Below are 17040 nucleotides of genomic sequence, written 5' to 3'. Positions count from 1 at the left end.
GCTTTGTATCATTAATAAACTTAGATGCATTTCTCTCTTTATCTTTGATCAGCCATTATTATAGGCTGTAAATAGCTGAGGCCTCAATGCTCCTCTCCCTGGTCTTGGGCAATCCCCAAGCACTGAGGACAACTTTCTTCTACTTGGGTTTGGGTCCAAAAGCTGACCAAAAAAATTCCAATGCTGGATCCGCACATTGTGCCACAGATGGAGGAGATAGTGTTTGTTGAGGTTGGTGGGTGGGAAACTCTGTTTTTGAAATGCTGCTTTTGCCACTGTTTGTGCTTGACCTCCACATGTGTTACCGAAGACACAAAATGGTTTGCACCCTCGTGAATGCTGCTTCAATTTGGGCAGTCTTGAGCAAAACATCAGTGGCGCAGTAAATCAGCCAAACACCAGTTTCCTGTTACCACATAACCTTTATTGTGTATCATAGAACCCTACAGTGCAGAAAGAGGCCCTTCGACCCATCGGGTCTGCACCGAACACAATCCCACCCAGGCCCTACCCTAATATCCCTACATATTATACCCACTAATCCCTCTATCCTACGCATCCCTAGACACTAAGGGGCAATTTCTTTGCGTGGCCAATCAACCTAACCCGCACATCTTTGGACTGTGGGAGGAAACCGGAGTACCCGGAGCACGGGGAGAACGTGCAAACTCCACACAGATAGTGACCCGAGCCGGGAATTGAACCCAGGACCCTGGAGCTGTGAAGCAGCAGTGCTAACCACTGCGCTACTGTGCCACCCATCAAAGAGTATCAAAGAAAAGGGCTGTATCTGCGGCTTACAGCTAGACAGTCTACACTTCTGAACCTACAATATTGGTCCAAATCAAGCAGCAAGTTTTGAAACCTTTGCTAACTGCTGCTCATTGGGCCTTTTAAACAGATAGTGATGTTGCATATTTTGAGGATGCCCTGAAGCATTTCCTCTGTTATCCTGGTAACTGTGACAAAACTTGGAGTAGAGATTGATTTAAGAGTCTTGATTCAGGAATATGATGATGTGGCCTCCCTATGACAGCTGATGGACTATAACCAGTGCCTCACTCATGGGGATGCTGGTCTGCGGGGAAAACATTGACTTTGGAGCAACCATCCTAAATGCCATTCAGAAGTACTTGGAAGTGCATGATAAAGTAAGATCAAGTCAGCATGGCTTTGTCAAGGGGAGGTCATACCTGACAAATCTATTTGAGTTCTTTGAGAAGATAACAAGAACCAGTGGACGTGATTTATTTAGATTTCCAGAAGGCCTTTGACAAGATGCTACATAGAAGACTGTTAAATAAGTTAAGCACCCATGGTATTGAGGGTAAGATCCTGGCGTGGGTAGAGGATTGGCTGACTGGCAGAAGGCAGAGAGTGGGACAAAGGAGTCTTTTTCAGGATGACAGCCGATGACTAGTGGTGTGCCTCAGGGATCAGTGCCGGGACCACACGTTTTCACTCTGTACATTAAACAATGTGAAGGAAGGAACTGAACGCACTGTTGCTAAGTTTGCAGATGATACAAAGATATGTAGAGGAACAGGTAATATTGAGGAAGCAGGGGAGCTGCAGAGGGACTTGGATAGGTTAGGAGAGTGGGCAAAGAAGTGGCAATTGGGATACAATGTGTAAAAGTATGAGGTTATGCACTTTGGAAGGAGGAATGGGGGCATAAACTATTTTCTAAATGAGAAAGTGCTTAGGAAATCAGAAACACAAAGGGACTTGGGAGTCCTTGTTCAAGATTCGCTTCAGGTTAACATGCAGGTTCAGTAGCCAGTTAGGAAGGCAAATGCAATGTTAGCATTCATGTTGAGAGGGCTAGAATACAAGAGCAGGATTGTATTTCTGAGGCTTTATAGGCTCTGGTCAGACCCCATTTGGAGTATTGTTAGCAGTTTTGGGCACCATATTTAAGGAAGGATATGCTGGCCTTGGAAAGGGTCCAGACGAGGTTCACAAGATTGATCCCTGGAATGAAGAGTTTGTCGTATGAGGAATGGTTGAGGACTCTGGGTATGTACTCGTCGGAGTTTAGAAGGATGAGGGGGGGATCTTATTGAAACTTAGTGAAAGGATTGTGTGAGGCCTGGATAGAGTGGACATAGAAAGGATGTTTCCACTAGCAGGCAAAACTAGAACCAGAGGGTACAAGCTCAGGCTAACGGGACAATCCTTTAAAACAGAGATGAGGAGGAATTTCTTCAGCCAGAGAGTGGTGAATCTTTGGAACTCTTTGCTGTAGAAGGCTGTGGAGGCCAGGTCATTGAATGTCTTAAAGACAGAGAAAGATAGGTTCTTGATTAATCAGGGGGTCAAGGGTTATGGGGAAAAGGCAGGAGAATGGGGATGAGAAAAAAATCAGCCAATATTGAATGGTGGAGCAGACTCGATGGGCCGAGTGGCCTGATTCTGTTCCTCTGTCTTATGGTCACTAAAGACGAGGCACATCGGTGATATTTCTCCAGGGACTTAAAATGTCAGCTGCACATTCTCCATGTCTCTCTCTCATGCATACAGAACGACAGGCAGCTCTCTAGATCCTCTATTTGTTGCCTTCTGTGAAAACAGACACTTTTTTTAATGTTTCTGTCAATTCTTTATTTTGTGGTAATTTCTCCTGTCTTTAATTACCGTTATACAGTACTATATTTGCAGAATGAATGCTGTAGTGTTCTACTTGGCTCCACACCCCATCATCCCAACTCAGACGCTTTTTAAATATGTTTGCCTGTTGATTTCTTTCAATCGTTCAGTTTCCTTTTTACAACAGCATGCATATTTTTGTCTTGGCCATTACTGGTGCTGATTGCTAAATGACCTCAAGTGCTTGCATAATATGGTTAGAAGTCCCTGGAGGTTCCAATCCTAATTTGTGATTGCTATCCACATCACTCGCCATAATCCGATCATGATGTAGTTTTACTTAGTTGCGTACATGGCCCCAAAACAATTTTACAACAGATATAAAATTTCTGATGCTGTTGCATGTTGCTCGATTTCCATTAATAAATTTAAAGTTTCTATTGGGTAAATTGAAATTCTTGTCAATTCAACACTCTTATCCTTCTGACCCCATCACAACGTTGTCCTCGTTCCTTGTGTTGTAACAAAACGTGCTGTTAATCTGCACATGTGTACTTCTTGTGGCAGACCAGGCTATTTCATGGCTTCCCTGTGATAGTAGGATTTTCAGTTTTAACATAAGAACATAAGAAATAGGAGCAGGAGTAGGCCATCTAGCCCCTCGAGCCTGCCCCGCCATTCAATAAGATCATGGCTGATCTGTCGTGGCTCAGTTCCACATTCCCGCCCTCTCCGCATAACCCTTAATCCCCTTGCCTATCAAAAACCTATCAACCCGCGTCTTAAAAATATTTAGCGAGGTAGCCTCCACCACTTCAACGGGCAGAGAATTCCAGAGATTCACCACCCTTTGAGTGAAGAAGTTCCTCCTCAACTCTTCTAAAATGCATTCAGAATGCATTATGCATGTATTTTTCAGGCTTTGATCCCCTGCCAAAGGGTTCATTTCGTAGAATGATGCAACACAGAAAGAAGCTAGCCAACCTATTGTGGTAATCCCACTCCTTTGAAAGAGCTGTCCAGTTTTTAATCATAACGACGAATGATATAAGCCATCAATCTGATTGGTGAAGAATGGAGGCAGTGTATGTGTTATGTGGAATACATAGCCTATTTCTGCCTTGTAAATTCTATTTGACTTAACTTATCTATATTTGTGTTTTGTTCCACAAGAGCCTCCTCTCATTGTGTCTCATCTGATGTTGTCTGCTTATTCTTTTCTTCCATTCTCCATTATGTAATTAGTTAGTTTCTCCTTAAAGCCATCTATGCTGTTGGTATAGCACCTCTAATATAGAAAATAAGTCCCAAGGTGCCTCAAAGGAGAATGATAAAATATACTTTGGCACCAATTGTAGTTACCTCAGTGATATAAAGACTGATGATCAAAAAAGAGGTAAGTTTTGAGCAGTATCTTAAAGGAAGAAGGAGTAGGGAGGCAGAGTGGCTTAGAGAGAGCTTGCTCAGTAAGTCGTGCTCCTGCCTCTAAGCTGGAAGCTTCGGGTTCAAGGCCCAAAGACAGTGTGGGAGGTTGGTTGGGGTGGCCAACTGTTCAATTAGAAATAGCATGCATGACTTGTGTATGTTCCATGTTCAGCCACTTTTATTGGATTGATTTTATACTTATCACCTCTGGTTTTGTACAGTTTACAGTCAAAATATCATCTTAACTTAATCCAATATATTTATAAGCTTAAATGTTTTTATCAGTTATCTCTGATTTTTGTTTGAGAAAAGGTACACTGTTGAAAGGGGTATGAGCTATCAATGAGTGCTACAGCAACAAATTAGTTGTTTTTCCTGTGTTCTTCTCCCTTCTATTTATTGCAATTTGTTTAGAATTCTAATTGATCAAATTAATTAATTCCTGTTCATTTACATTATATTGACTTTTAATGCACAAAATCCTTCCCCATCTTTCCTCACCCCAGTGTACGCAATTTTTTTGGTTGCTCTGGTTGAGGCTAATTGAATAGGTGAACCCACTCATTATGCCCGTGGAGCAAGTGAAATGAAATTTTAACAATGACTGAGCTTCTTTATTGTGACAGTAGATTGAATGGACGATTCTTTTTATTTATTCAAAATTAAAATAGTCTAACAAAATAGACAATTAAGTCAACATTTCAAAGTGTTTAAGTGCACAGAATTATTTTTGTTCCAACTTTCCTGAAGGTTAGACGTTAGGCTGTTTTGCAATTTATACAGATCCTTATTGAACACTGTTCGATGTTCTGAATTTTGTGCAAACTGTCTTGTGTAAATCTCCTGTTTGTTATTTGCATTGTGGATTTATTGCTGCTGATTTATTACTCTTATCTCTGCGTGGCACATAAAGAAAATTCTTTGATGAATTCTCAATTTACTAACTTGGCCTAAAATTGAAGGGTGATTTATTGAAAAAATAACTTATAGTTTAAACTATCATGATCAGATAATACTGAAAATGTCCATTTAGCTCCTATTACAATTTGTATTAAGTAACACACAGAAGTGACTTGGGTTTTTGTTTTTCTCATGTTAGATAATAACACAATATTTAGAGCTGATAAACATATTTGATTGTATATCATAAATATGTTTAAAAAGTTTTTTGATGTGAAATTCAGTGCAAATATTATGTTACAAGTAATTAGGCATCTTCACATTTTGAGATACCTGTTTATCGGGTTAGTTTGCAAGGGAAGTGGTGTGATTTGCTTTAAATTTCTATTTTACTTCGAGGAAGTAATGTTAAGAAACAAAGGAGAGGTAAGTAGTAGGGAAATCTTCAGGTTTGTGAAGTGTGACACATTATTAATTTAGTTAAATAGCATTCTGCGAGCATATATCGGTACACTTCATCCTTGATACTGGGATGCATCTTTGCTGATAAAAAGCTGTGTCAATCAGTTGTCTGTTTATGCACAGTTTTGGGGAATAGATGCATAACGTATTTGGCAAATCATGTATATATCGACCAAGAATGTGCTCATTAGAATTTCTATGAACTGCAAGCCTACTTAATCATTGTCTTTTAAAGTGGTTAGAAATTAAAATTATAAAATGTTCATTCCTTAAATATTCAAATAACCTTTATTGCAGGGAAAGGTTTAGTTTACTGCATCATTTTCAGATGAAGTAAGGCAGTGAATTTTAAATATTTGACATGGAGCAAACTATTAAAGTAATTGAGGAGCGCACCTTTATAGATTAGCTATGAAATTCATTGCTCATTGTTAAACTGAACCAGAGTAAGAATGTTTCATTCACATCGTGAATGGAATAAGCCAGTTTTAGCTAGCATGGTGGTAAGATTATTACATTTGGTTTCTGCTATTTACAATCCCTCATTCCTTCCCTCTCTTGTCAATTTGAGATGTCACTTCCTCAAAAACCAGGTCTGTGGTTCATCAGGCAAGATCTCGGCTTCTCTAGCACTGAGTTATTTTTTGTTTGGTTATTTTCTATTTGCTCTTATGTTTTGATTTTGAATATTGATCAAACTGTTTATAGTAAGAGCAATGGATCCCACAGTCAGCATGACTGTGAATCTTTTGGATTAGATTTGCCTGTTTTTTCATGTCTGTTTTCTAATTCCTAACCCTCTACAGAGCAACCATTTCTATTTTGCACATTTCCTCTTCTGTTTTTAAGTATCTTAAAAGATACTTAACAGTTTTTAGTTACTTAAGTCCAGCTGGAATATTTATTTGACTTGCATCTCAATCCCGGGATATGTATGTTTGATATATTACTTTTCTTCCACTCCTCCCAGCAGCAACCATTTGACGTATTAACTATCTTTGGTCATTCTGATGCTTGGCTCCTTTTGGGTTGCTAAGTTTTAAAATTATTTAATAACACTCATGTTCTTTTAATATTTCACAAAAAAATGATGAAAGTTACTTGGAAAGGCTGAGATAGCAAAAACATACAAATACCTGCTGCTTTGCCTGATTTCAATTTTCATTTGATGCCCCTACTCTATTTCACCACCTTCAGTATCCATACTCAGCCCTTTTCCTTAAAGTTTCCCCCCCCCTTTTTAATTCACAGACCACCCTTTTTTCCCGCTATTTTGGAACATTTTTATTTTGTCTTCCCTCATTCTTGTCTGACAAGTCAAAAATTGTTTTCAAAGGATATTAATTTATGCTCAGAGAGATTCTTATCAAATGCAGTGCCCTAAATCCATGTTAGGAACATAGGCACAGGAGTAGGCTATTTGACCCATTCAGGTTGCTTTGCCACGCAAAACAGATCATGGCTAATAACATTAGAACTAGGAGCAGGAGTAGGCAATTTAACCCATTGATCTTGCTTTGCCATTCGATATGATCATGGCTAATCTCATCTTGGCCTCATCTCCACCACTCTGCCTCTGTCCGTAGCCTTTATACCACTACTAATTAAAAACCTACCTATCTCCATAACTTGTTTAGTGCTCTGGTGTCATTGCACTCTGGGATAGAGAATTCCACAGATTCACGACCCTTTGAGTAAGGGTCCTCCTCATTTCTGTTTTAAATCTGCCACCCCTTAGTCTAAAACTATGGCCTCTAATTCTAGAATGCCTAACAAGGGGAAACATCTGCGCTATGTCTACCCTGTCAGTCCCATTTAGCATCTTGTACACCTCAATTAGATCCCTCTCATGCTTCTAAGCTCCAGCAAACGTAGACCTAAACAGCTCAATCTCTCTTCATAAAACAAGTCCTTTAATCCTTTAATTGATCTAGCGAACATTTTCTGAAAGGCACTTGTGTCCTTCCTTAAGTAACTGTGCGCAGTATTCCAGATGTAGTCTCCCCAATGCGCTATACAGTTGCAACAGCACCAAGAACACAGAATAGTACAGGTCTTTGGCCCTCCAAGTCTGCGCCAACCATGATTACCACCCAATTTTAACACTCACGCCTGCTCTTCTCCCCGCCCGCTCTTCTCCCCGCCCGCTCTTCTCCCCTCCCGCCCTTCTCCCCTCCCGCCCTTCTCCCCTCCCGCCCTTCTCCCCTCCCCGCCCGCTCTTCTCCCCGCCCGCTCTTCTCCCCGCCCGCTCTTCTCCCCGCCCGCTCTTCTCCCCGCCCGCTCTTCTCCCCGCCCGCTCTTCTCCCCGCCCGCTCTTCTCCCCGCCCGCTCTTCTCCCCGCCCGCTCTTCTCCCCGCCCGCTCTTCTCCCCGCCCGCTCTTCTCCCCGCCCGCTCTTCTCCCCGCCCGCTCTTCTCCCCGCCCGCTCTTCTCCCCTCCCGCCCTTCTCCCCTCCCGCCCTTCTCCCCTCCCGCCCTTCTCCCCTCCCCGCCCGCTCTTCTCCCCGCCCGCTCTTCTCCCCGCCCGCTCTTCTCCCCGCCCGCTCTTCTCCCCGCCCGCCCTTCTCCCCGCCCGCCCTTCTCCCCGCCCGCCCTTCTCCCCGCCCGCCCTTCTCCCCGCCCGCCCTTCTCCCCGCCCGCCCTTCTCCCCGCCCGCCCTTCTCCCCGCCCGCCCTTCTCCCCGCCCGCCCTTCTCCCCGCCCGCCCTTCTCCCCGCCCGCCCTTCTCCCCGCCCGCCCTTCTCCCCGCCCGCCCTTCTCCCCGCCCGCCCTTCTCCCCGCCCGCCCTTCTCCCCGCCCGCCCTTCTCCCCGCCCGCCCTTCTCCCCGCCCGCCCTTCTCCCCGCCCGCCCTTCTCCCCGCCCGCCCTTCTCCCCGCCCGCCCTTCTCCCCGCCCGCCCTTCTCCCCGCCCGCCCTTCTCCCCGCCCGCCCTTCTCCCCGCCCGCCCTTCTCCCCGCCCGCCCTTCTCCCCGCCCGCCCTTCTCCCCGCCCGCCCTTCTCCCCGCCCGCCCTTCTCCCCGCCCGCCCTTCTCCCCGCCCGCCCTTCTCCCCGCCCGCCCTTCTCCCCGCCCGCCCTTCTCCCCGCCCGCCCTTCTCCCCGCCCGCCCTTCTCCCCGCCCGCCCTTCTCCCCGCCCGCCCTTCTCCCCGCCCGCCCTTCTCCCCGCCCGCCCTTCTCCCCGCCCGCCCTTCTCCCCGCCCGCCCTTCTCCCCGCCCGCCCTTCTCCCCGCCCGCCCTTCTCCCCGCCCGCCCTTCTCCCCGCCCGCCCTTCTCCCCGCCCGCCCTTCTCCCCGCCCGCCCTTCTCCCCGCCCGCCCTTCTCCCCGCCCGCCCTTCTCCCCGCCCGCCCTTCTCCCCGCCCGCCCTTCTCCCCGCCCGCCCTTCTCCCCGCCCGCCCTTCTCCCCGCCCGCCCTTCTCCCCGCCCGCCCTTCTCCCCGCCCGCCCTTCTCCCCGCCCGCCCTTCTCCCCGCCCGCCCTTCTCCCCGCCCGCCCTTCTCCCCGCCCGCCCTTCTCCCCGCCCGCCCTTCTCCCCGCCCGCCCTTCTCCCCGCCCGCCCTTCTCCCCGCCCGCCCTTCTCCCCGCCCGCCCTTCTCCCCGCCCGCCCTTCTCCCCGCCCGCCCTTCTCCCCGCCCGCCCTTCTCCCCGCCCGCCCTTCTCCCCGCCCGCCCTTCTCCCCGCCCGCCCTTCTCCCCGCCCGCCCTCTAGCTCTCTAGCTCTCTCGCTCGCTCTCTAGCTCTCTCGCTCGCTCTCTAGCTCTCTAGCTCTCTAGCGCTCTCGCTCGCTCTCTAGCTCTCTAGCTCTCTAGCGCTCTCGCTCGCTCTCTAGCTCTCTAGCGCTCTCGCTCGCTCTCTAGCTCTCTAGCGCTCTCGCTCGCTCTCTAGCTCTCTCGCTCTCGCTCGCTCTCTAGCTCTCTCGCTCTCGCTCGCTCTCTAGCTCTCTCGCTCTCGCTCGCTCTCTAGCTCTCTCGCTCTCGCTCGCTCTCTAGCTCTCTCGCTCTCGCTCGCTCTCGCTCGCTCTCTAGCTCTCTCGCTCTCGCTCGCTCTCTAGCTCTCTCGCTCTCGCTCGCTCTCTAGCTCTCTCGCTCTCGCTCGCTCTCTAGCTCTCTCGCTCTCGCTCGCTCTCTAGCTCTCTCGCTCTCGCTCGCTCTCTAGCTCTCTCGCTCTCGCTCGCTCTCTAGCTCTCTCGCTCTCGCTCGCTCTCTAGCTCTCTCGCTCTCGCTCGCTCTCTAGCTCTCTCGCTCTCGCTCGCTCTCTAGCTCTCTCGCTCTCGCTCGCTCTCTAGCTCTCTCGCTCTCGCTCGCTCTCTAGCTCTCTCGCTCTCGCTCGCTCTCTCGCTCTCGCTCGCTCTCTAGCTCTCTCGCTCTCGCTCGCTCTCTAGCTCTCTCGCTCTCGCTCGCTCTCTAGCTCTCTCGCTCTCGCTCGCTCTCTAGCTCTCTCGCTCTCGCTCGCTCTCTCGCTCTCGCTCGCTCTCTAGCTCTCTCGCTCTCGCTCGCTCTCTAGCTCTCTCTGAGTGTCAGGGATTTACTTTGTATTTAACCACTAGAAGTAGCTGAAGTGCAGATCACGCCATTTCACACACATTTCTTACAGATTATAAGGCGAGGTACTCTCATTAGGTGTTTCAGTGTTAGCTCTCAGAGGGAGAATCAGCCTCTGCTTTATAACAGTTGTCAAACATGATTTCCCATGTTGACTCTGCCCAACTTCATTATTTTGCACATATCCATTTATCACATTTTTTATAAAAGATTCTAACATTTTCCCTACTACTGACTTAACAGGTCAGTAGCTTTCAGCTTCTTCTCTCCCTCCCCTTTCTGTGGGTTACATTTGTGACTTTCCAGTGTACAAGACCCTTTCCAGAATCTGTAGAGTTTGAAAGATAACTACCAATGTATCCACTATCTTTGTAGCCACCTCCTTCAATACACTACGATGTAATTCATATGATTCATGGGATTTATCAATTCAATTAATTATTGAAGAACTACCTGTATTATTAGAATTTATTCTGGATCCTCATTTTTGCAAGACCTTGTATTGCCTAATTCTTTGGGAAATTTTCTGTATCTTGCTCTCTGAAGACAGACACTAAGTAACTGCTTAGCTTCTCTGTGATTTCTCTACTCCATAATGAATTATCTTGCTACCATCTGTTAAAGATCCACATTTGTCTGACTATCATAGTTTACAGCCCATCAAATCCATGCTGCTCTCTGAATTGTGAGCCAGTCAGTCCCATTCATGTTCTGAACCCATATATCTGCATGTTAATTTCTTTAAAATGCCCACCCAATTTATTTTTCAAATCATTAATTGTCCACTTGTGGCACTTCATCAAATGTCTCCTGGAAATTTAAGTACAGTAAATTTACTGTCGTTCCTTCAGCCACAGCATATGTTACTTTTTCAACGTTCTCCAGTAAATTGATTAAACATGATTTTCTTTTCACAAACCATATTGACTTTGCCTGATTGCCTTGGGCTTTTTTAATTGCTGTCATAGCATACTTAATCGTACCTTTTAACATTTTTGATAGGGCAGATGTTAAGCTAATTGACCTGTTGTTTCCTGCTTCTCTCTCTTTTTGAATAAAGGCGTTAAACTTGCTATTTTCCAATTTAGCAGGACCTTCCCCAATTTGATGGAATTTTGGAAAATTAAAACTGATGAATTAACTCTCTCACCAGCCACTTTTTTTAAGGCCCCAGGATGACGTTCATCAGAATCTGAGGATTTGTCGGTTTGCAGGTCCAATGATTTTCTTGGTTTGATAATCTGAAACTCCCTGTCAGACAACTTGTGCTGGTCTTCCACTTCCACTTTATTGGAGGAAATAACTTAAACGTCTGTTGGGAATCTAAGAAATCCACTCACTTGTTTTTCACCCTATCTTCTGTATGATTCTAATTTTGCTGCTTGTTATCTATTGAAGTGCTCGAATGTTGGAAAAAACTCGACAACAGCTTCAGGATGATGTTCTGAACTTGAGGGCCCAGCTTCTCCTGGAACAGAAGAAACGGGAACAACAGGAAGCAAATGCCCGACGCATGGAGAAACGCAATATTCTGCTTATTAAGGTGTGTATATTGCTAATTGTGTGCCATTGCTTTGTACTCTCTGCCTCTAGACAGAAATTTGAACATTCAGTTTGCCTTTTTGTCTCATGTTACCAATGTGGGGTTTTATCTTTTGTGATCTATATGGCTGCACATTAAGTGCATCCTCTTGCTCTACTCCCAATTAAAATACAGCCACATAAGGTCTAATTCCTGCATCCTGCTGCTTGTATAACTTCATATTTTCCTGTCTTGAATTGCAGCTCTCACTTTTTAGCCCATCCTTTTCATCTTAGACTTCCATGGACCTTGGTCACAGTTTGCTGTACAATTCATTTTGGGACCATCAGCTAATTTTATTGTTTCCTCCTTCATTAAGTTCAGATCCTTTTGCTATGTAGGAAACAACAGCAGCCCCAATATAAACATTGTGCAGTGTCACTCACTGCATCATTCTCATCTGTTAAACCTCCTTATGTCCATTACCTTTAATTCATGATGTCTAATTTTGCCCTGCTATGTTAATTCTATATGGCTTTGTTTGTTCTAAGTCTTTTATATGGAATCGTATTAAATGTGTTTTGGAATTCTGTGTAAAGCATGCCTACTGTACTTGATTTATAGACAGCATATAAGATTGATCAAGCATGACCTTTTCAGAAATCTATGCTAATGGATCCCGTTCTCTAAATACTTAGCAATTTCACCCATATTATAGTCTGCAGTAGTTTATCAACAACTGAAGTAAAACCAATGCATCTCCTGGCTTAAGTTTGTCTCTCTTTTGAAGAAAGGTATGACATTTTGGAAAATTTTAGACCAAACTTCCCCCATTTCATTTGATTTAATATAAAAACAAAACAAATGTGCCCATCTTGTGTTTGTCCAGATGAATGCAAGATGAAAAGCTACAGCAACAGATGTATTTTTACAGCAATATAAAAGCAAAATATTGCAGTTTCTGGATAGTCAAGATAAAAACAGAAATGCTAGAAATACTCAGCAAGTCAGACGTTTGTGGAGTGAGAGCAGAATTAATGTTTCAAATCAATGATCTTTCAAAACTGGAAAAAATTAAAGATACAAGGTCTTAAGCAAGTACAGAGGCAGGAAGGTGAGATAGACTAAATGATAAAAGGGATAATGTGCAAGGCAGAAATAGATAATTAAAAAAAAAATCATCCATGGGATATAGGCTAGGCTGGCATTTATTGTTGATCTCTAATCGCCCTTGAGAAGGTGGTGGTAATTGATCTAAAGAAACAAAAGACATGTCTAGAGGAGCTTTGAAAGACTTGCAGTGCAGTGAGTGGCATCCCTGTCTGAGCCAGACGTTTGTGTTAAAGTCACTCTCTGGGACTTGATAGCCAACGAAGGTTTGTTCTTAACTCTCTTTCTTATCAAAGCTTACAGGGAAAAGGTGGGAGAATGGGATTGAGGAACACATCCACCATGATCGAATGGTGGAGCAGACTCAATAGGCTGAATGGCAAAATTTTGCTCATGTATCTTTATGGTCTTATCAGAAATCACAAGAATCTGAATCGTGCAGAAGGAGGCCATTTGGCCCATTGAGCATGCACATTACTACCAGGTCCTACCCCCATAACTCCCAAGTGTTTACCCTGATAACCCCTCTGACATTAAGGGAAAATTTAACATGGCCAATCCATGTTAAATCAACACATCTTTAGACATAAATGGCAAATATAGAATCATTACCAACAGCTGCTGTCTGACAAAATAGAGATAGATGTTATTATCTGAATTTGTTGATTTCTAATGTTGAATATAGAAGGCTTTAAAACACCTGATCAAAACATGAGGTGCTGATCCTTGAGCTTTATTCAAATAGTGCAAGCGGCTGAAGAAACTGGTTAAAACAAGAACTGGGAAAGAGGGTCCACAAGATGCCGAACACTGGGGTCTGTGCCTAGTGGTGGTTGGGGGTCAGACAGTGGTTGCAGAAACCTGTAAATTTTGCCTTCACTGACAGCACCATCACTTCTAACAAGTGGCCACCTCACATGCTACAACAAGCACATGATGGACATTCTGCTTCGGAACAAAGTTCTGAAGTATAAGTGGTTATTGGAGCAAGAACCAAGTCTGTCGCGTGGTTTATTTTGACAGAATGCATTCTGGGTGGTGTAGTCCATCTTTGGCTGGAGACTCTTCGTCTCATGTAGGGATGGCCACTAAAGGACTACAGAATTGACCTCATCATCAAGATGGTGGAGCAGGCCAGGATTAGCAGCAACAGCGAGACCTCGAGCATCTGGAGTTTTAGGCATGGTAGAGGGGAAGCTTGTCTTGCCACTTTCACAGCTGTCATGAACAGCATTACAATCTCCAAACCTTCTGAGGGAGTGAGTAATAATGAGAGCAAATGGATGTAAGAACCCTGAGACTGGGAGTGAGCTGGACATACAAACAGAGGCTATCCAATGCAAGGGTGCACCCTCTCCCCTCGCCTTGTCCTCAAAAACCTATCCATTGATCTGGTTGGGAGACACGTGAAGTTGGACTACGGTAAGCACAGTAAGAAGTCTCACAACACCAGGTTCAAGTCCAACAGGTTTATCTGGAGACAAGCTTTCAGAGTGTTCCTCCTTCAGGTGAGTGAACAGGAACATTCTGAAAGCTTGTGCTACCAAATAAAGTTGTTGGACTTTAACCTGGTGTTGTGAGACTTCTTGCTCTGGTTGGGAGAACCTACAGTGCAGAAGGAGACCATTAGGCCCATTGAGTCAGCATTGACTCTTCAAAAGTGCAACTTATGAAAGTCCACCTACCCCGCGCTATCTGCATAAACCTGTGCATTTAACATGGCCTGTCCACATAACCTACACATCTTTGGACGCCTTTTAGCATGGCCAATCTACCCAACCTGCACACCTTTGGACTTTGGGAGGGAACCGGAGCACCTGGAGGAAACCAATGCAAACACTAGGAGAATGTGCAAACTCCACAAAGCTGAAATTGAACCCATGTCCCTCATGATGTGAGACAGCAGTGCTAACCACTGTGCTACTCTGAAAGCTGAAAAACAACCTACTTCCCAGATTTGCTTTTGTGTGCATTCTACTAAGGCTAGGTTGGAGTGCATGCCACCAGAAATGAACACTGTTAGTTAAACCCAACTCCTTATCTCGACTGAACTCCTCTCCTTCCCCTGATGATGAGGACTTGAGCCTCATCTGTTCCACAAACTGTGCTTCTTCTGTGTAAAGACAAAAATGTTTTATTAATTATATCTCCTGTGTAGCACATTTTAATGGTCATTTTTATTAATTACTCAGTTGTAAAATGATAAATTTATTGCTGTGATTTTTTTTCACTCAGCAAATTTTGTTTTCTTCAAATCTTTGCGCTAAACCAGATCTCTGACAGCTGCTGCTGTGTTTCTTGCTGAAGGGGAATGAAAGGCTCAAGAAGTCTGATTGCTTTTTTGAAGGCTGTTAGAAGGGAGTTATGTTTGCTCCAATGGTAACATGAAGTGTTGGAAATGCTCAGCACGCCTGGCAGCATGTGCAGAGAGAAACCAAGGCCAGTGGTGATTTTTTTGTCAGAACTAGTGCAGATTGTGGACCTGCAGTCTTGACTCTGCTTCTCTGTCTACAATTGCTGCCAGGCGTGCTTGAGCATTTCCAGCATTTTCTGTTCATGTTTCAGATTTCTAGCATTTGTAGTACTTTGCTGTCGTATTATATGCTCTCTGCTGGATTTCTAAGTGTGGCTAGATTCAATTTAAAATGATAAAATGCTCATCACTTTATGCTGAGTATAATTTTTCTGTTAAAGCCCATTTGTGTATGTAGAAGTAGCATATTACTGAAGCTAAAATTGATTGATGCTAATTTACTTGAAGGTTTAAACCAGTGCTCATATGACAATTGAATAAGCTACTATTTGTATAAAATATTCTCATTTGTACATGGATTGTGTTTTGTAGTTCTTGTGACGTTCTTTTTATGTCGTCATCTGGATGTTGTATGGAGCAAGGTTCAAAGAAGTGGAACTGGTTGTGTAATATGGACGACCAAGTTGTGTGTAATTGATAAAGTGGTGGTTGTAAAGTAAATCATGCTCAGCTTGAGCTTTCAATGGGTTTGACAAATGGAGACATCAAGTACAAATGTTAAGTATTGCTAAACCTATATACAGCAATTCGACTCCACTGTGACTGATTCCCCATTTTGGGACCCAAAGGATGTGAAGGCGGCTGATAAGTGGAGTGAGGATAAGGGCCCAGAGCTGGGAGCAGCACCAAGGTCCATGATTTACCTCTCTGGTCCTGGATCAGAATGGGATTATTGGTGAGGGAAGGGAGAGGAATTGAACTAATTGGATAACTGCTTTACAGAGATGTTCCGCAAAGTGAGTATTGGATTGGTCTACATATTCTGGAGGAGACTGCATCATGAGCATTGAATGTAATGCATTGAATTGAAAAAGGCACAAGTAAATTGCAGTTTCATTTGGCAAGATTATTTTGAGCCCAGGGTGGTGGGAAAGGAGGAGGTAAAAGGGCATCTTCTTCAGTTACATGGAAAAGTGCTGTGGAAAGGGAAGGGGCTATTTGGAATTATTGAGTGGAGCATCATTAGCATTTGCTGCCTGTTTTCCAGACAAATCGACTCTTTTAACAAAACACTGCCTCTTAAAGCAACCCTGCAAAATAGCACAGTATCATCACAATATCCTATCTGCCATCTTGTTGCCCGCTCTCACAACCTGTCTATATCATTTCGCAGCCTCTCTGTCCTCCCCACTTAATTTCTGATTATATTGTTATATTGTCAAAAAACTTGGATTAAAATTATGCTGTCTCTTTGTCTAAATTATCAACATAATTTGTAAATAGCTGATGCCTCAGCACTAATCCTTGCGGTATTTCACTGATCAAAGTCTGCCAATTTAAAAATGCTCTATTTATGCCGACTTGTCCTGTCTGTTAACCAATTCTGTATCCATGTTAATATATCAATCCCCAACTCCATTAGCCCGTAGCTTGCAAATTAACCTTTGGCACCTTTTGAATACTTTCTTAATGTTGCCCAGTTTATGAGCAGTTTTGGGCTCTATACCTAAGGAAGGATGTGCTGGCCTTGGAGGGTCCAGAGGAGGTTCACAAGAATGATCCCAGGAATGAAAGGCTTGTCATATGGGGAGCAGTTGAGGAGCCTGGGATTCTATTCGATGGAGTTTCGAAGGATGATGGGGGGATCCAATTGAAACTTGCAGAAAACTGAGAGGTCTAGATAGAGTGGATGGGAAGAGGATGTTTCCACGAGTGGAAAAGACTAGAACTTGAGAGCACAACCTCAGAACGAAGGGATGCTCCTTTAAAGCTGAGCTGAGGAGGAATTTCTTCAGCCAAAGGGTAATGACTCTGTGGAACTCATTGCCAGGTCATTGAATGTCTTTAAGACAGAATAGATAGGTTCTTTATCAATAAGGGGATCGAGGGTTACAGGGAGAGGGCAGGATAATGAGGATGAGTGTCATATCAGCCATGATTGAATGGCGGAGCAGACGTGATGGGCCTAGTGGCCTAATTCTGCTCCTATGTCTTATGACCCTTCGACTTGTTGTCTGTACCACTC

General features: G+C 44.7%; 1 protein-coding gene across 5 annotated transcripts in view; it reads left to right on the top strand.

Moving 5' to 3' along the window:
- mad1l1 (mitotic arrest deficient 1 like 1) overlaps nucleotides 1-17040 on the top strand; it is a 924959-nt gene that overhangs the window by 197549 nt on the left and 710370 nt on the right. For all 5 annotated transcript variants that reach the window (XM_080206477.1, XM_080206479.1, XM_080206475.1 and 2 more), the window contains one exon: nucleotides 11308-11452. In XM_080206477.1, the coding sequence (XP_080062603.1) occupies nucleotides 11308-11452 (145 nt within the window). The remainder of the gene's footprint in view (nucleotides 1-11307; nucleotides 11453-17040) is intronic.

Source organism: Carcharhinus amblyrhynchos, chromosome 18 (genome assembly GCF_965287045.1).
Source record: "Carcharhinus amblyrhynchos chromosome 18, sCarAmb.v2.hapA, whole genome shotgun sequence".
Taxonomy (NCBI): domain Eukaryota; kingdom Metazoa; phylum Chordata; class Chondrichthyes; order Carcharhiniformes; family Carcharhinidae; genus Carcharhinus; species Carcharhinus amblyrhynchos.
The sequence above is the reverse complement of the archived record's forward strand: the minus strand, read 5'-3'. Positions and strand labels throughout refer to the sequence as shown.